Below are 16,101 nucleotides of genomic sequence, written 5' to 3' on the forward strand. Positions count from 1 at the left end.
AGTGGAAATACTGGCAAGAGGTAGCATATGATAGGAATTTGATGGTCATGAGTCTATGGTCATAGACATGGGGTTACACAAAATCCCTTGACAGATTGTCAATATATTGGGGGAATTTCATAGTATGAGTCCTCTTAACAGTATCTATTGTTCCACATTAATTCACATTAGTAAGTAGTGTGCAATATATTTGGTTTGTTATTGGTAAAATACATTGGTACACTTCAATCTCATAATTTGAAATTATTTTTCACTGAAAAGATTACCTTTTTTTAAAAAGTGCTATTTGAGTTAGAATTTGTAACACATTATTGTTCACATAATTTTAACTGCTTTACAACAAAGGCGTCATAGTTGGACACACAATCACATTCATGAAGTACCTGTTGCAAAATGCAAATGTTCAAGTACAATACATTATTATAAAGAAATACCTACTTTCCTCATCTCCCTATTGAGACTGTTACTGAAAAGTGAAGGGGAAGAGGAGCATGACAATTAACTTTTTAATGTTATATTCCTGATTGTGAGTTGCCTAAGAATTTTGGTTTCACTTTTAAAGAATTTGGTGAATATTAAAAATAGGGTAATATGAATAAGTGGAGCATGGCAGTGAATAGTCAAGGCATCTAGTTTCTAATTCACTGGCACGAGTTTGTTCCAGCCTCATGCTGAAAGCTGCCCCTTGCTTAAATATGGTCCAGCTTCACATAGGTACCTGGCCATTTAGGTGAAAGTGGCCAGAATTCACTACAGCCATCCCTCTTCCAGTGTGCCTTACTCCTGATAGTCCAAGAGGCCTCTCTGCTCGAGCACGCTTTTGACTTCTCATTTGAACAGAACCTAGATACCTCCATGAGTCACTTATTCTTTGGTTGCAATCCTTGCCACTCAGATGCAGTCTCCTGAATAGAACATTCACATATTCCTTCTCATAAACAATACCTCTGCTATGGTATCAAAGGAGGGAACATCTGGAACCCATTTTAACTTTCAGCTTTGCAAAGGATTGTTGCTATTACACAGTAGGCTTATCTTTTGCATTCAAATTCCTTAGTTTTGGAGAATCAAAGCTAACATGTAAACCAGATCTAGAAGCCCACAAAGTTCTTTTGTGGCTGGTGTTGTAAACAAAAGTGAGCTGGAGTCAAAGTGTAAGCCCTAAACAACCTTGATGGTAGTAGTGAAGGAACTGGCAATCCAGCCTTTAGCACGGCTGGGGCCTGCCTTCCCCGTGATACTGAAATATGTTCCTTTCAGTGGAGATCTGTTTCACTTGTACAATGGTAAGATGGCTATAAACCTGCAGTGAAGATTTCATTTTGTTTCATAGCACACTTGTATTTCATGCACCACTGCAATAACTGTTGCACCTCTTAAAACTAAAGTCCCTCATGGTTCTTCTATTTAGTGTAGCTTTATATATGGCTCACAGCAGTGTTCAGGAAATATGGATTACTCCAAAGGGAAATAGGTGGAATGAAGGAAAAATACTTTTTTTCTAAAAATTTTCTGCTCATTAAATAACATTTCCAAGCTCATTTTATAATTTAAATTGTGGTGCTGTGTCAAGAGATAAAATAGTTAAGATTTTTAAGCTATGACTTAACTTTTTTTTGATTCTTCTTTACTTCCATAGTAAACCAACTCGTAAGAACTACATTTTAAACAGTTTTAAATAGAAATGGATTCAGTGTCATTGCTAAGTCCATAATAAAAGTTATTTTAATGGTCCATGGATGTAAACAGACTATTTGATTTAGTCAAAAGAACACAAATGTTCCACAGTAAGCTATTCTATATGTGTTGTGTGAATCTTTCAAATTTGGGATCCCCTCATACTGTGTCCAGCACTTTGGATTAATAAATCCCACTTCACAGAAGTTAAAATAATATTGAAATCCTGTCAGCTGGGGCTGACCAGTGGTTATGTTTTCCACAGGGTAATGCATTTGCAAGGACGTCAATCTTATTCCACTGTGTGGCTCTCTTCGATGGACACTCTTCCACAATGATAATAACAAGCACATTCTTCTGCTTCCTGTGGGTCAGTGTCCTTGGCAGGTCTTGCAGCACATCTGTCTGAAGTATGCTCGACTGCAGAATTTGAACTTCAGCACCAGTGGGCAATAGGCCACTTTGTTCACATCTTTGCACTCTAATAATTAAGAACATTAAAGACAAAAAAGTCAGATATGTAAATTAAAGTACAAAGAAAATTAGATGTTTAACATGCTTCTCATCTATCCATCTATCTTGCTTTCTTTATAACTACTCTTTCTAGTACAGTCTAGTGCATGTAATATTGCAAATTTTAAAAGCCATAAAAATATTTGCAGGGCTTTCAGACATTTAGAAGTGCACCATCTTTGCCTTGGAAGAACTATCATTTATTGGGATAAGTGATCACTTTGCACAGTTAGAACATGTGAGTCTTTTATTTTACATTACTTTTAACTTCCTTCTCAGGAGCTATTTTATTCATCCATGAGAGGTTATCATTATGATGATTCACATATTTGATACCACACCTGTGCATTTGTAAGAATCCTTAAAACAGAATGAACATTTCAGCTAACAGGGATGGAGAATATTACACAAGTGTTACGAATAATGATACCAACAGGGTGTGTTCAGTGACCGAACTGAATGGTGGATTATACTTTAGGCATGGTTCCACACATCCACAATTTATTTTGTGCGAGAAGGAAAGCCAATTGTATGCCTGTAATAGATATAAAAGCTTTTTCTCAAAGTTGTGGTTTCCTATATGCTGGGCTTACTGCCTCAGCTGCCCTGTTGTGCTGGCAAGTAGCTTTCTCAGGAAGGGAGAACAGAGCTCAACCCCAGGGAGGAGGGTTTCATTCTTTTGCATCCCGCACAGATTGCATATAAAATTAATTTGTGAGTACATTACAGGAGCTGGAATATGCTGTAGTTTTCCTCTGGTTCATTTTTTGCACTTGTAGAAAGAAGATGGGAATGGGGAACACAATAGTTTGATCCACGCTCAGTTCTTATCCTGATACAGCTTGAGAAAGAGCTACATCTGAGAATTCAGTGACACACTCAGGTTCTACAGCTCTTCAGTCTCCATATAATCTCCTAGTACATGATTCTTGCTGTGGGACAGGGCGTTACAGATAGTGGATTAACACTTGCAAGCATACTGTAGTAGCAAATTGAATGCAGATGAGAATTTTTAGTATTGAAGCTAGGAAAGAGTTAATGAGGCTGAACTTCCAGGTCTGTACTGACCAGTATTTCTGATAATATGCATGCTTTTAGCTAAGCAAGATGTGGTTAGGAAATTATTTAAACTTTCATTTCATTAACACAAACATAGTGCTTTCATTGCAATTATTTCACTCCACCTACATGATGTTTGACATACTTCTTTTCCAATTTTTTAATTCTTAATGGATACATAATTGAGTGACAGAAAAAAGACATTGTGAGTAGCTGGTTGAAACAGATATATTTTTCTGACATACTTCTTTTCCAATTTTTTAATTCTTAATGGATACATAATTGAGTGACAGAAAAAAGACATTGTGAGTAGCTGGTTGAAACAGATATATTTTTCTACCAGCAACCACACATGGTCACTGTATTTGACTGACTTTCAAAAACTCTTCACAAAAGAGGTCAAATCTCTTCCAGAAATATTTCAGGTACTCATGTTCATGAAGACTGGAATATATGAGAGATAAATGGTGAATTATAAATGAAGTGAAAAATAAAGAGGTTCACTTGATCTGCACAAGAATTGAACAAAGGTTCACTCAATTGCAAAAATAATCCTTAAACACACTGTGTTTAGTTAAATACAAGTAAAGCCACTAACTCAGTTTTTGCTAAAAGTAGGATTTCAAATTATTCTTTTTCATGTTTCTTATATGTTATTTTCTTCTTGCATAAAACTGGACCCTGTTCAGCTGATGCCATTTGGACAGCAATGAGAGAATATTCTTGAAGTTCCCCAAAACTTCTGGCTTAGAAATCAATTTTGAAATAGATAATTGTGGCTGATGAAGTAGCCTATTCTTCATAGGACTGTGGTTGAATGGAAAAGGTTTAGCAGAGTTCTTTTTGTTTCTAGTAACAAGCATTAATGAGTTTCAGTAAGCTACATGCACAAGCTCTGCCTTGCTGAACTCTGTGACTAGATCCAGTGATATTATGATATTAACTACCATTTTACATTTAAAAAATCACAAAATGTTACTGTGCTTCCAGCTAAAGAAATTGCAAAGATGTATCGTATAAAATACAAGAAAAACTGAAATTACATAAAAATAGACAAAACATTTTTTCAGGTGTACTTTTAGATGGGCTTCAGCAGTCTAGATTCAGCAGACATATATGTATTTAGGAGAATAGAATAATTCTGAACAGGTTTCAAGTGGTGTGGCAGATGATGCTTGTAGTTCACTTCAACAGAAAACACAACATTACCCTCATCAGTGGTAGCCCATCAAAACCACTTCTAAAATATTATAAGTCACCAATGAAAAGTTTGAAAACCCCAGAGGTAAAGCACATATAAAATATGAGAAGATTCAATGCAACTTTCTTTCAGTATTTCTGTATCCCCAATTTAACTCTTGTTTTACGCAATCAACCTGTACTTTCCCAAAGAAAAAATTTTCAAGCTTCACCAACATGATCATTACACTGTGGAATGGCTCAAGCTTCCTCAAAGCCCTGTATGATTTTATTTGGGTAGTAAAATTAAATTGCTAAGAAATTGTTGAACAGGCTCCATAGTCTGCAAGCACAGGTGTTTAGCAAAAAAAGGGAATCAGGTTTGCTGGGATTTGAAACAGGAAGAGAGCCCCCCAGATAATCTGACCCTGCTGCAAACCAGCGTGCTGCTGCTGAAGTTGCTTTTGCCCTGCCATGGAGCCCAAAGCATGAGGCAGTGCTACGAGGCGGCATGTGGACAAAGTCCCTGTGTGTGGGCAGGTATGCTCTGCTACACACACAGACTCTGAAGTGGACAAACCCTCTCTCTGAGAGACCTGATTCCTTCCTTGAAACCCAAATACTGATAGTCAGATCACATCCCACTGTACCTGCGGAGGGACAGAAGTAAGCACACAGGCACAGCATGCCCCACTCACAAATATATTCACAACAAAATATCATAGCTCCAAACTTTCTCACAGAAAATACTCTTTTCCAAAAATAGTTGTGCTCTTTAGGATCAGTTTGCCCTTGAAACCTTTTCATAATCTCCAGTATGGTGAAAAAGATAAGCCTCACTGTTTCAAGGCTGACACTTCACTGAACTAAGAAATGTTAGCTCCTCTTGTGTCTAAGAGGACTTTTCTAAAGCAGAAAATGTGTCAAACCTGCACATTATTCTGCAAATTCTGTTTGTGCTTCTCCTATTCACTATTTAAGAGCAGCTGTAAAAAAATTAAAATGAGAATATATATATATATAAGAAATACTTGTACAAGTATTGGAAAAATATATCGTGAAGACAGAATTTTTGCCTAATTTTGGGATAGGGCAACCTTAGTATTTCACAGATTGCAGCAAAGTTCTTCTGAAATGATCTAAACATTTTAAACTGTTAAATGAATTTTGAGATAAATATCTCCAATGTGGGACATAAGCAAAAGTGGGATGCTAAGTGGCAGTGTGTTGGGAACTATATCTTTCAGAAGATACTGTGCTATATCTTTTTCCCTTTGATTCTTCCTAACTGTGCTAATGAGCCTGGATAGCTGTCAGTAAGGAGCTGGCTTGCACCTGGCTCTCTCAGAGTGCAGGCCAAAGAGCTGACAACCATCTGGAAAAGAGTAAAAGTGTTTTTCAATATTTTCTATTTATGGATCCCAAGAATTTTCCAGTGAAGGTGTGGGTCCCTAGAAACACAATTACCAGACAATTAAGAGACTCACTGTAAGAAGCTAGCCTGCACAGTTCTACTGTAGGGAAGTTCAGGCCACTCGGGGTACAGAGATCACACACAGAAAACCCCCAATTGCATTCTTCTACAAGAGATTCGCATATTTTCTGATAATACTGAAGAATTACTAGTGTAATTACTATAAATAACAATATGACCTTGTCATCTAGAAACTAAGAGGAGACTGGGACTGAATCGTGTATAAGTAATTTATTACCTTCCTTACTTTGGACTGAAATCAACATCTGTGTTTGGAAATAAAATAACATGTAGCCTGTGATATTTAAAAGGCAGAAATTTTCCTAGATTGATAATTATCACTTAAAGATTTCTTGAGAGCACTAAACAGAAATAATGCAAACTTTACCAAAAATAGTGAATTACAGTGTTCATACACTGAAGTATAAGTGTATTTCTGGGACAATTTTGGCATGCTCCCATTTCATCACAGACATCTCTATTTGCCAGACTTGTATAACAATTTTGAATCTATGGCTGGGACATCGATGGGTAGAGTAGGCGTTGAATGACCACCAAATCTGAGTAGACTGCAGGACAAACTTGCCTTTAAAAAAATTTAAATCAAAGCATTTGTTCCACATAAACAGGACCTTAAACCCCATTGCAGAAGGAGATTCTGTGTAAAAAATACTCAGTTACATACTGCACAGAGATGAGTTATGTCAAAACCAGCAGTGCTAACAACATTGCGGTCACATACTCAAAATTCAGGGAATATAAAAATTTTGGGACTAAGTGTTTTAGAATGACTGCTTTTGCGGTGTAATCTCTTGATGGTTTGGAGAATTTTCTATTCCTTTTCCCCTTCCACACAAAATGAATTGTATTGTATGAGCAACTATTCTCAATTTTATAATCAATGAGGAAACATAGTTTTTATGGCCTAGAACTCCAAGCCTACTTTGAAGTCCGCATTTCCTAACAGCTTGGCCTAGACCATTTACACATTCAGATCTGAAGTATTTAATAAATATGAATACATTCTGATGAAGTTAGTTAATAGTCTGATTAGACTGGACTGTATAATGAAAAAAATACTGTAATTATTTTGAACAGGCATTATAAATAAAAAAATTACAAGTTAGTTAGAAGAAGCTGAAAGGATTTCAAAGTGTAACAGACTTGTTCTTTCAAGAACCATGTAGCATGAAATCTATGGTCCCAGTCTTTCAATGAACAGGGAATTTACTATTTTTTTGCCACTACATTGTTGCGTTTAACACTGATTAGGCAGGTAGACGATCAGTGGATGAGAAGTGTATCATGCTCCCCCTGCTATTATGAACATTTCCACTGAAACAATAAAGAGATTAGAAAATCAATGACACAAACAATAGTATTTCGTCCATTACCTAGGTTATATATTTTTAAGGGTATTTTTTTAAACAAACAATATGTATTTAGGTTTTCATTGACTTTACCATTGAGTTACAATGACTAAGCAGAAATGAATTTTTTAAAAAGTCATTCATAGCCTGAGAGATGATGTCATCTAGACTTTTACCAATGCAGCGATGCAGACTATGTCACTTTATTCTTTTCAGAATAAATTATATTAAGATGGCAGACTTACCCTCTGTGTTGGAAATGGGAGTACTGTCACATTTACTTTCACACTGCTGCATTGAAGGCGGTCTGAGAGTTTCTGGACACTCACTGGATGCTTGTCCAGTATATGACAGGCACTGTACTGTTCTCATCTGTTGCCCGAGACCACACTGTGCAGAACACTAAAGAAGGAGAAAAAAAATTTAAAACCATGCATCCACATTTTAAATATAAAATACAGCAACAGGAAGCAATCAGAAACACTTCACATCCACAAATTTTCAAGAAGACAGCCATGTGAAGAGGCTTGATTAATAGAGAAAATAATTATCATAACATGTTCCAGAATTTTTTACAATACATGTGAGTACTTGTCTTTCAAAGAAAAGAAAATGCAATGCAATATTGACTCCCTGAAAAGTTCAGATTTGAGATATTAGAATATAATTTACTCTATTTCATGTATCATACTGACACTTTAGAATAAAGAAGAAAAAACTAAAGAAAACAAGAATCCAAATCTTCTACAGGACTTTTTTTAAGGGAAAAGTAAACGTCTTTCAAACAAATAGACTTTGTTGTTTCAAAATATTTTTAATTTCTGTAACTAAATAGTTACAATTTTAGTACAATATTAGTTAAATATAAAAGTGGATCTGAAGAATCACCATGAAAAAAAGCCAACTAGACTGTAATATTGCAAATTATTTTCCACTGGGTAATTAAACTAAAATGTTTCATTTTCATTAGAGAAAAATTGTTCAGCAAACAGAAAACTATTCATTCATTTAATATTCTGAAAGCAGGCCATTGATGGCAAATGAGATGCAAAAACATAAGGAAAGAAGGAAACTTAGTAAATCATATTTTGAAGCACTGCATAATGGTAGCATTATTCAGCCTGTCCTGGAGTAATATAGCTCCCTGTATGGCAACTCAATATCTTATGTAAAAAATTATATTGATTTCAATGTGTGATTTTGTTCAGAGACAGATATATACACAGATCTGTTACTACAATAGGAATTAGCTTTATATTTCCATCATGTTTCTCAAGGAAGTTAAGGATATTTTTAAAATAGTACACCCTGCAACACTGTTGTATCTCCAAAACATTCTAAAAAAGTAAGGATTTTTTTTTCTTTAAAGTGCATGTAGAAACTCATCCAGTAGAAACTACATTCTCTCAGACAAGCATCATGAAGAATCACGTTTCAATCTGACACAAAAGGGGAGAATATTTTTGTTTCACTCAGCCATAGGAACCGCCTCTTATCTATCTCCAGGGACATCTTAGGCCACGAGGTGCTAATGTGGGAGACTAACAGCAGTGAAGACTTGCATGAGCTGTCTCACCTGTCCCCAGTCTCCAGCAACCCAGCGAGGAGGAGGACATCGGCCTAAGCTACAGCGGATGCGCACTGGCGGCTTGTTCTCATCTTGGCATTGTGCAGCTGGAAAGGTTTTTAGAAGATCACTGCTTTTGCACAGGACAATTCGGTGTTTGAATCCTGGGCCACACTTTGGTGTACACTGAGAAAAAAAATTATGCAAATAAATAATTAAAATCTCAGTAAAACACCAATGAAATTATCAGAAATGCTCTTTGTAAAGCAGGACATGAGGATTTATGATCTTACAATTCAACTACAATCACAATACAGTAATAATAATTTTTAAATGTTTAGAAACACAAACAAGCTGACTGAAGATTGTTTCATTATGTACAAGCTTTTCTTAGTTTTAAATTTCCTTTGCTGTTTATATTTAGGCTACAATGTTACTATTTATGTCAGGCTTAAGAAAAACACTGTAAAGTAGAAAGGTCTGCCACATGTAACACTATTATGAAACCAATTTGAGTGTTTCAATCATTAAATTAAATCAGTCTGTTCTTAATCTGTTCACCTTAGTACAGTCTTCATCCACTTCACTTTATCCACAGACAATGAATACATTTTTCATCAATACACAGAAGGAAAGAGAAATACTGGATGTTACTTCATAGAAAATGCTGGATTTGACTTCTTAGAAACCACATCATTCAGATATATCAAAATATGATACCCTCTCCTACAGGGTATGCTTTCCTCTCCTTTCCTATTTAAATTTTAACTCTTATTTCACGAGTTTTCCCTCCTTTTATCACTCTTGTGCTATTCTGACAGCAAGCAGACAATAAAACAGCCACTTGAAAAAGGCCTGATGATCACTGCTTTTTGTCATCTTCCTTCACCACGGTGCCACTGCCATTCTCTTTCCTTTTTGCTACAGACCATTAACTGTCATACACAGTAGCTCAACTGCATGAGGAAGAGATGAGTGCTAGTAAAATTAAAACTCAAGAACTTTCCCAAATCAGTTTAACATGAGATATTGTAAGCACAGTTCTAGAATCCTTTATCGGCATGTTAACCTTTATCCCATAAGCATATCTGCAGTATTTGGATCAGAATCTGTTTTTGACAGATATGCAGATTATGCTAACCTGTTCAAGACTGGAACTGCCTTTAATATGTAGAACAAAACATTATTTGGGATACAACATTATGTGGAACTGGATTAATATTCAAGAGATGACATACCAAAGGCTTTCCCCACATCCAAAACAACTCACTATATCACTAGGGAAAATAGAAACACCCCTAAGATTAATTGAAAAAAAAAATTACTTGAGTGAGGCAAACTTAATTGTTTTATGCCTAATCCTGAAGCATCTTTCAGTAATTTATAGAAATTTTAAAACAGTTCCACAGTATTATGTAAGGATATACCCTATGAATATGTAAAATTTTATATCTCTATCTACATATACCTTAAAACAAGAAGAAAATCTCCAGGGGGAGGCACCTAAACTAGGCCATGTAGAATGAAAAGGTTTATTCCAAATGTTCTTTCCACTTGGATGTAGGATCTTAAACTGGGCTGCATACAGATGAGTCTTGCATTTGAAGTTTATAATCCAGAATGCAAAATGGGTATATAATCACTTCCTTAAAATGTAACCTTTTCTACCCTATTTAATCTTCTTCTACCAAGGTACAGCCTCTTTATCTACAATAGTTCAGTATGCAGAATTTTGATAGGGAATAAACAGTTTCAAAGGTCCTTATACTTCAACACCAAATCTTGTGCACACTGCCTACTAGAAAACCAGATGAAGGAGGGAAGTAAGATAAGATCTCTGGTAGAACTAAACAAATAATACTAATGATAAAGAGAGACCAAAACACAATGACAGTTAATATGTGAGGTCTTGGAAGTCATGATCATGACTGATCAGTTGGGGTCCAAATTCCAAGGAGTGTTATGAGTACATAACCTGTATTGTATAACATGTATGTACTCATATTTCATGCAAAACACATGACTTTTTAACTAGGATGTAGAAGTATGTGCCCCTTCCTAGCTGAGTGCTTAAAAATCACATCAGTCTGTCAAAACAAACAGAAAAGTGACAATGTTGAAAGGACTGTGTCAAAATGTCAAAACGCAATGGGCCTGTGACGTTTCATAATCTATAGAGGATGTGAGCAAACAAGCAACAAAGACTAAACTTTGAGTTTAGGAGCATCTTCCTTCTAGTACTTATTGAAGACACAATCTTGAATCTATATGTAAGAGGCCATCTGAGAAAGATCTTCCAGCAACTTGTACCAGAAGAAAACAACACTCCCTTTTGTGGAGTTATAGCAAAAATTCTACTAAGATGGACTACACTGGATCCCAGAAATGGAAGTAAAAGAAGGAAATAGGTTGCCTTCAATAATACCAAATCACTAAAAATAATAAAGTCTAGTAAAATTTAACAAAAAGCTTGTATGCTTCCAAAGAAAATTAAAAGAAAATATACAGATAAGCCAGACAAGGAAAAATTCTCTTCCATTACTAAATGCTTCTAGAATTTCTGACTGCCTTTGTGGAAGTCATGAAGGCAAGTTATATGTGCTTGTCTGATAAGGCTCTTCCCAAAAAATTCTTAGAATATTTTTCTGCTTTTTTTAATAATTATCCTGAAAAATAAAAAAGAGTAGTTTAGAGTGGGCAGATTACTTCTGTCAAAGCTCAACTATCACAATGTGTGAAAAACCTTATGGCTCTAGCTAAGAATTATTACTTTCTAGTGGGAAAGACATGCTTAGTTTTCATTTCAATTTGAAAAAACCAGGCTTACATTTTCCTAAGGACTTCATCTAACCAGTATGTTTACAAAATGTTTTTGTTTCTCTGACCAAAAGAATACATAATTTATTGTTAATAATCACTGAAAATTTTAAAAACATGTAATTATATTGAATGTCAACAAGTATATAAGCAGATAAAACAGTTCTGTAATTGTTTTATTTGTAATATGCATTGTTTTGAGCATGAAAAGAAAACTTCATATCTTGCATTCCAGAGAAAATTAGCAAGGTTTGCCATTGGTTTAAATGGGAGGAGTATTCAACTCTTCATTTTTTAAATTCACTCTGGTTTTTCTTTTCATGTTTCTGTCAGAAATTCATATAAACACATATATAGAAATGTTTATATTTATAGTACTATAAGGATTTTAATATAGTATATTATATTTCTGGAAAACATTAACAGAAAAAAAAACAAAACAACTTTTCTCATTATATTAAAATGGCATCATCAGTCAAGAGAGTCTGCCAAGCTACATAATTAAAATTCATACCAAAAAAAAGCCTGGCACTTTTCACAACCCTGATTAATTATCACAACCAGAAGTTTGGCGGAGTTTGAATCTTTAAATTAGAATGATTTTGTTCAAAATCATTACATGATCTTGCTGCATAAAAGCCTAGACATGATAACAGAGCGAAAAACTACTTTAGGTAACCAGTATCTGATACCTGTGGGAGAGCTAATTCAGGGTATAGTGACACTGCAGGTTACAGCATTTTCATAAGAGGCAGGAAACAAAAAACCCAAACAATGGCAGAGGTGAAACATCCTCTGGGAAATTTTCCTATTAATCCTTTACTTAGCCATCCCTGATAGAAAATGTACTAATATTCAGTGGTCAGAGGTCCTGCCTCTGCTATTAGCAATGAGCTAACACAGTGAAATCTCCTTACCTCTGACCAGTCCAGAGCAACCCACTGTGGGGGGCAGGACTGGTTGTTGCAGGGCTCTTTTTCAACAGGCCGGTGTGTTAAACAGTTGGCAGCGTCCAGCGTCTCCTCCTCAGAAGGCCCAATCTTTCTGATGCAGAGAACTGTCCGTGAGCGCATTCCTCCATCACAGGTCTTACTGCACTCTGACCAATCTCCTATAAACCATCTGGATAGAAAATGGTAGGAGGTTCAGTTAAACACATTTCAGAAACAGAGTTGATAACTACACAAACCAAGAATTCAAACAGGTTAAATCATTAAACCAAAGTAATTTTTAACAATATACACATTTATGGTGAAATAAAGTAGAAATTTATGGGTCTTTTTACTAAATATTTTAATTTATGCCTCACTGCAATAATATCTTTCAATAATAACACTATTTTGTATTTTTTGAGAGCAGCAATTTCCATCCTAGCCTATAGTAGTTAGAAAGGAGTGTTTGAGCCTGACAAAACTGATGCTATTTATGTAGGTTTGTATTGGACTTGCCTGAAATAATTTCTGTAAAAGTGGTTTGCAACTGGAAATGTTTGGGAACTATTGCTTAAGTTACATCACAAGTTAAAAGCCAAGATGTTTGCCTCTTTAGTATCATTGCAATAAAATAATTTGATCTCAAAATTGGGCTCTTTGAGAGTTAATTCTCATCTGATTACAAGATATTTGTAAACTTTTTAAAAAAATGCTACACTGAAATGTAAAATATTCTCATTTTTTTAAACTGAAGCAAACACTAGTAAGACATGAATTCATCTCATGAAAACAATCATCTCAACAAACTCCTTTAAAATTTAAAGAATTACACTATAGGTGGCAGAGGGAACTTCTGAGTGTTTCTGCATAGGCAGTAGAAACCAAGAATTGCAAATAATATTAAATTGCTTTGTGCTGCTGCAGAGAATAAAGTGGCTATTAATCTGGCTACAATGTTATATATTTCTACTTATGAATGGCTAATGCAGCTCAATTAAATAGAAATATCTCTTCATATTGACGAGCACATTTGGTCTTCAGTATTTAATATGTTGATTAGCTACTCGCCTGAGCAATCCTTGCAGAGGGTGAAGCTGAAGTCTAGTATGCTATCAAATGTTGCCAAAATGCCAAAAATGCCAGGCATGTCATAAGATGTTTTTTCTCAAGCTGCTGTCAAAAAAAAGTGCTGCTATCCTCTTGTGGGTTACATTACGTGTAATACATCCTAACATGAAACTAGATCGATGCAGAGATGGAAACAATTATGCCATATTCTGTTGTTACTTTCCCAGCAAAAGGAAGTTAATTTGTGATTCTTCATCAAAAAATCTTATGCCTTTACCACACTAGGGAGAATCTGAAGCTATTCAGAGCTTTCAAGGGGCTGCAGAGTTAATTTTTAATTGATATTACAATTTGCTCAAGTGACTTTGCTCTCAGGTACCTTTAATATTTATACTGTATGATAAGACAGCACTATTCATAATTCATGGAAATATTAGAGCATTTTCTTGAAATCTGAAATGTAAGAGTTACTTATTGTAATAACAAACAAAGTATTGAAAACAAACAGTCTTCTGCTGTTCAAAGACATTAAGTATAATGTAACTGGCAATCAGTTAGAAAGGACATAATTTTCATTGCTTTTGGTATGCACCAAGAGAAGAGTTGTGCTAATTAAAAAGGGAAATATTTGGCTAGTCTGTGTAAACACAAAGTCTTACTGCATGATAAAACTTTCTGTCAAAACAGTCAAACTTCTTAGGATAACTATCTGTTATTTGAACAGCCTCCTACTAGACTACTTAGAGTGTCAGGAATTGAGAACCTTTCCTTAATTTGGCACTTCGTATTCACTCTGGGGGGAACACCAGAACGGAGGGAGACACGGATTGAATTGCTCTGATATGTTAAAGTAGATGCTAATTAATACACTCTACCCATTTTCTGAATATTGATGTCTTGACTTTCACCACGTTAATCAATGTCCCTGTTGTCCTAGATGGGGAATCCAAAAGCTTCCACTTTGGGTTTTGTTAGTTTGTGGGGGTTTTTTAAGTAGTGTCAGTGAAAAAACAAAACAAAACAAAACAAAAAACCAAACCAAACAAAACAACAGAAAGACCCCTGAAATTACACTGGTTTGGAATAACTTTGTTAACATTACTTTTTAAAATGCTAATTTTCTAGTAGTTAAGCCACACAAAGGAAGGGATTGGAACGCATTTGGTAAAAAGGAACTGATCAAACATGACTGCTTTTCAAGTCCTGCTCTCATAGTTGGTGCACTCAGTGGGTGCACTCAGAGCCATGCCAAACAGTGTTATCTAAACAGAGGACAAATGCATACCCTTCCAGGATAAACATATATTTACACATAGACTGTGGGGACATTGATTTCAACCTGATTTAGACCTGTCTGACACAGTTTGCTCACACTCAAATGTAACAGCAGTGCAATGGCTTTATGACAAATGAGTGTGTTACATGACACAGGGGCATGAAGTGTAAGAGACACTGCTCTGCCATCCTGCAACCAGGCACCATGCCAGGGAAGCAGCTAATGCTCCAGGAAGGGACTGACTTCAGTTGGAAGTTCATTGACCTGCTGTGATTTAATGCACAATAATCTTGTCTTATTCTTCACAGTGTCCTTCATGCTACACTTTAGCAGTTTCTAAAAGACATTTACAGGTGACCACAGTATTGTGCAGTATCTGCATTTAATTAGCATTAATGATTTTCATACCCAGATGGAATACAGCTTCAGATTATCACCAAAGTCAAACTAACCAGAGCTTGGGGATCAATAAGCTATTGTATCTGTTCCACCTTTTCCACAACTTTTATTTGTCCCAAAGCATGAGGAAAGCTGTTGTCACATGTTGATACTATTTTCTAGTACAAAATATCACAACTGTTTCTAAACAGGTTTTTGTATTAAGATTAAGCTATGCTTTGTGTTCTAGTCAAACTTCATTTTTGACCAAATGAGCCGCGGGGCTGTTAATTGCCAATACATAGCATAGTATACAGCTATCTTTAAAAATAAATCTAAATAGACTCCAAGCATCTAATCCTAAAGGCACACAGCATTACTCTTCAACACTGAATACGCTGGAGAAAAAGTTTGACAAAACTATTGCTGGGAAATGGTTTGGTCCTCTTAGAAGTTTCTGTATTTGCCACTTCTCATGTGAACTCTTCTACACAAATGTTAATATAACATACTTCAGAATATGGCAAACGTTTCAGATGCAGTATTAATAACTAGGGTAAAGTTAAGTCATACCTCAACATTTTTTTATCATTGTTGCCTTAAAAATGTTCCCCAGTTCTACTCTGTGCACCACTCACTACCTATGACACTCATATCCTAAGAAAATGTTTTGCTAGATTCTATTTATTTACAGCATTTGGTGTAGCTCAAACATCACAATTGTTCCACGGTCAAGCAGAGATCCTCAATGCATTTTCAGAGCTGATTTTAGAGGAATGAGAAACGAAAAA

The 16,101-nt window shown here is 35.5% G+C and overlaps 1 protein-coding gene across 1 annotated transcript in view; it reads right to left on the minus strand.

Annotated features, from left to right (window-relative positions):
• Nucleotides 1-1,608: 1,608 nt before the first annotated feature.
• ADAMTS6 (ADAM metallopeptidase with thrombospondin type 1 motif 6) overlaps nt 1,609-16,101 on the minus strand; it is a 138,011-nt gene continuing 123,518 nt past the window's right edge. The window contains exons 22-25 of the mRNA XM_084225104.1: nt 12,574-12,778; nt 8,849-9,025; nt 7,518-7,674; nt 1,609-2,158 (exon numbers count right to left, since the gene is read on the minus strand). Of these exons, the coding sequence (XP_084081230.1) occupies nt 2,049-2,158; nt 7,518-7,674; nt 8,849-9,025; nt 12,574-12,778 (649 nt within the window). The 3' untranslated portion in view covers nt 1,609-2,048. The remainder of the gene's footprint in view (nt 2,159-7,517; nt 7,675-8,848; nt 9,026-12,573; nt 12,779-16,101) is intronic.

The sequence above is a fragment of the Fringilla coelebs genome (assembly GCF_963513975.1).
Source record: "Fringilla coelebs genome assembly, chromosome: Z".
In the NCBI taxonomy this organism is placed as follows: Eukaryota; Metazoa; Chordata; class Aves; order Passeriformes; family Fringillidae; genus Fringilla; species Fringilla coelebs.